Source organism: Mycetomoellerius zeteki, unplaced genomic scaffold, assembly GCF_001594055.1.
Source record: "Mycetomoellerius zeteki isolate Tzet28-1 unplaced genomic scaffold, Tzet1.0 C4378360, whole genome shotgun sequence".
Lineage (NCBI taxonomy): Eukaryota > Metazoa > Arthropoda > Insecta > Hymenoptera > Formicidae > Mycetomoellerius > Mycetomoellerius zeteki.
In genome coordinates, this window is record NW_017255732.1 from 1 (window position 1) to 1156 (window position 1156).

Consider the following 1156-nt stretch of genomic DNA (forward strand, 5'->3'; position numbering starts at 1 on the left):
TTCCATACGCTTGTGTATTTTGTTTGTTTGTTTTTTAGATAAGTGTTAAAGCTTATCCATATTTTAACTATAAATCTTAGTCTCTCCTTCTAAATGGATTATACAGTTATCCAAAAAATTTTGCATTGTGTCCAAATAATCTGTTGTTTTAGTTAAGAGTTAATTAAATATACATTTCTTGCCAAGGTACAGAGCCTTCTTGTACAAAATATTCACAAAATTCATTTCTAATACTTGCTGCTAATTGTGAATGTGTATTACTTCCTATGTTACTAACATTTCTAATGGCTGTATTTTCTTGTATAACATTTCGACATGTATCATCTGCCATATCTCTGTATTGTCGTGTTGATAATAAAAAATTATGCAGACAGACAGTTGCTTTAATTATACTTTCAGTAGTTTTAAGTGATGCGTTAATCGGTTTTCTATAAATTCTCCATATATTAACTAGAAATGAAAATGCATTTTCTGAGATACGTCTTGCTCGGCTTAATCTGTAATTAAATATTCTTCTACTTCTATTTAATTGATTAACAGGATATGGTCTTAGCATATATTCGGTAAGTTGAAATGCAGCATCTCCCACAAGCATGTACGGAATAGGTATATTACGAAAATTTGACAATGGACACGGAGGTGGTAAATCCATCTGCTTATTGTGAAATCGTTGTCCCATATTGGATTCTTTAAAAATTCTTCCATCATTGTGTCGTCCTTGAGCACCAATGTCAACCATTAAAAATTTATATGATGCTGATACTACCGCTAAGAGTACAATGCTGTGTTGGCCCTTAAAATTATAAAATGTCGATCCTGCATGTGGTGGTGCCTACAAATTTTAAATTAATATAAAATTACACAAATAATTTATATATTGATATATAATAATAAACTATCTAATAAATATACTTGTATTACAACGTGTTTCCCATCAATAGCTCCTATGCAATGTGGGAAGTTCCATTTTTTAAAGAATTCATCTTCAATCTTTATCCAATCTTGTTGAGAAGGTTGTTCTAAAACCTGAGGTTGCAGAACTTTCCAAATAGCTTCGCATGTTTCTTGTATTATACCAGAAACAGTACTTTTGCCTATACGGTATGACATCGCAAGTGATGCCATCAAATCGCCAGATGCTAAATATCTAAAAAAA

General features: G+C 31.1%; 1 protein-coding gene across 2 annotated transcripts; it reads right to left on the reverse strand.

Annotated features, from left to right (window-relative positions):
* Positions 1 to 13: 13 nt before the first annotated feature.
* Positions 14 to 1143, reverse strand: LOC108720177 (putative nuclease HARBI1). Of its 2 annotated transcripts, none has more exons than XM_018449876.1 (2): positions 922 to 1143; positions 14 to 832 (listed from the first exon to the last, which is right to left on the reverse strand). In XM_018449876.1, exons 1-2 carry the CDS (start codon positions 1123 to 1125, stop codon positions 164 to 166), a joined length of 873 nt encoding a protein of 290 aa, XP_018305378.1. In that variant the 5' UTR covers positions 1126 to 1143; the 3' UTR covers positions 14 to 163. The 2 variants fall into 2 exon arrangements, with proteins under 2 accessions (XP_018305378.1, XP_018305296.1); XM_018449794.1 differs by having other exon boundaries at positions 913 to 1143.
* Positions 1144 to 1156: the final 13 nt, after the last annotated feature.

Bases quoted from the DNA above. Each gene is read 5' to 3' on its own strand.
- LOC108720177 (XM_018449794.1), bottom strand. From the start codon at position 1,125: ATGGCATCACTTGCGATGTCATACCGTATAGGCAAAAGTACTGTTTCT. The intron at 833-912 runs GTATATTTATTA...TAAAATTTGTAG, and splicing joins GGAAACACGTTGTAATACAA to GCACCACCACATGCAGGATC.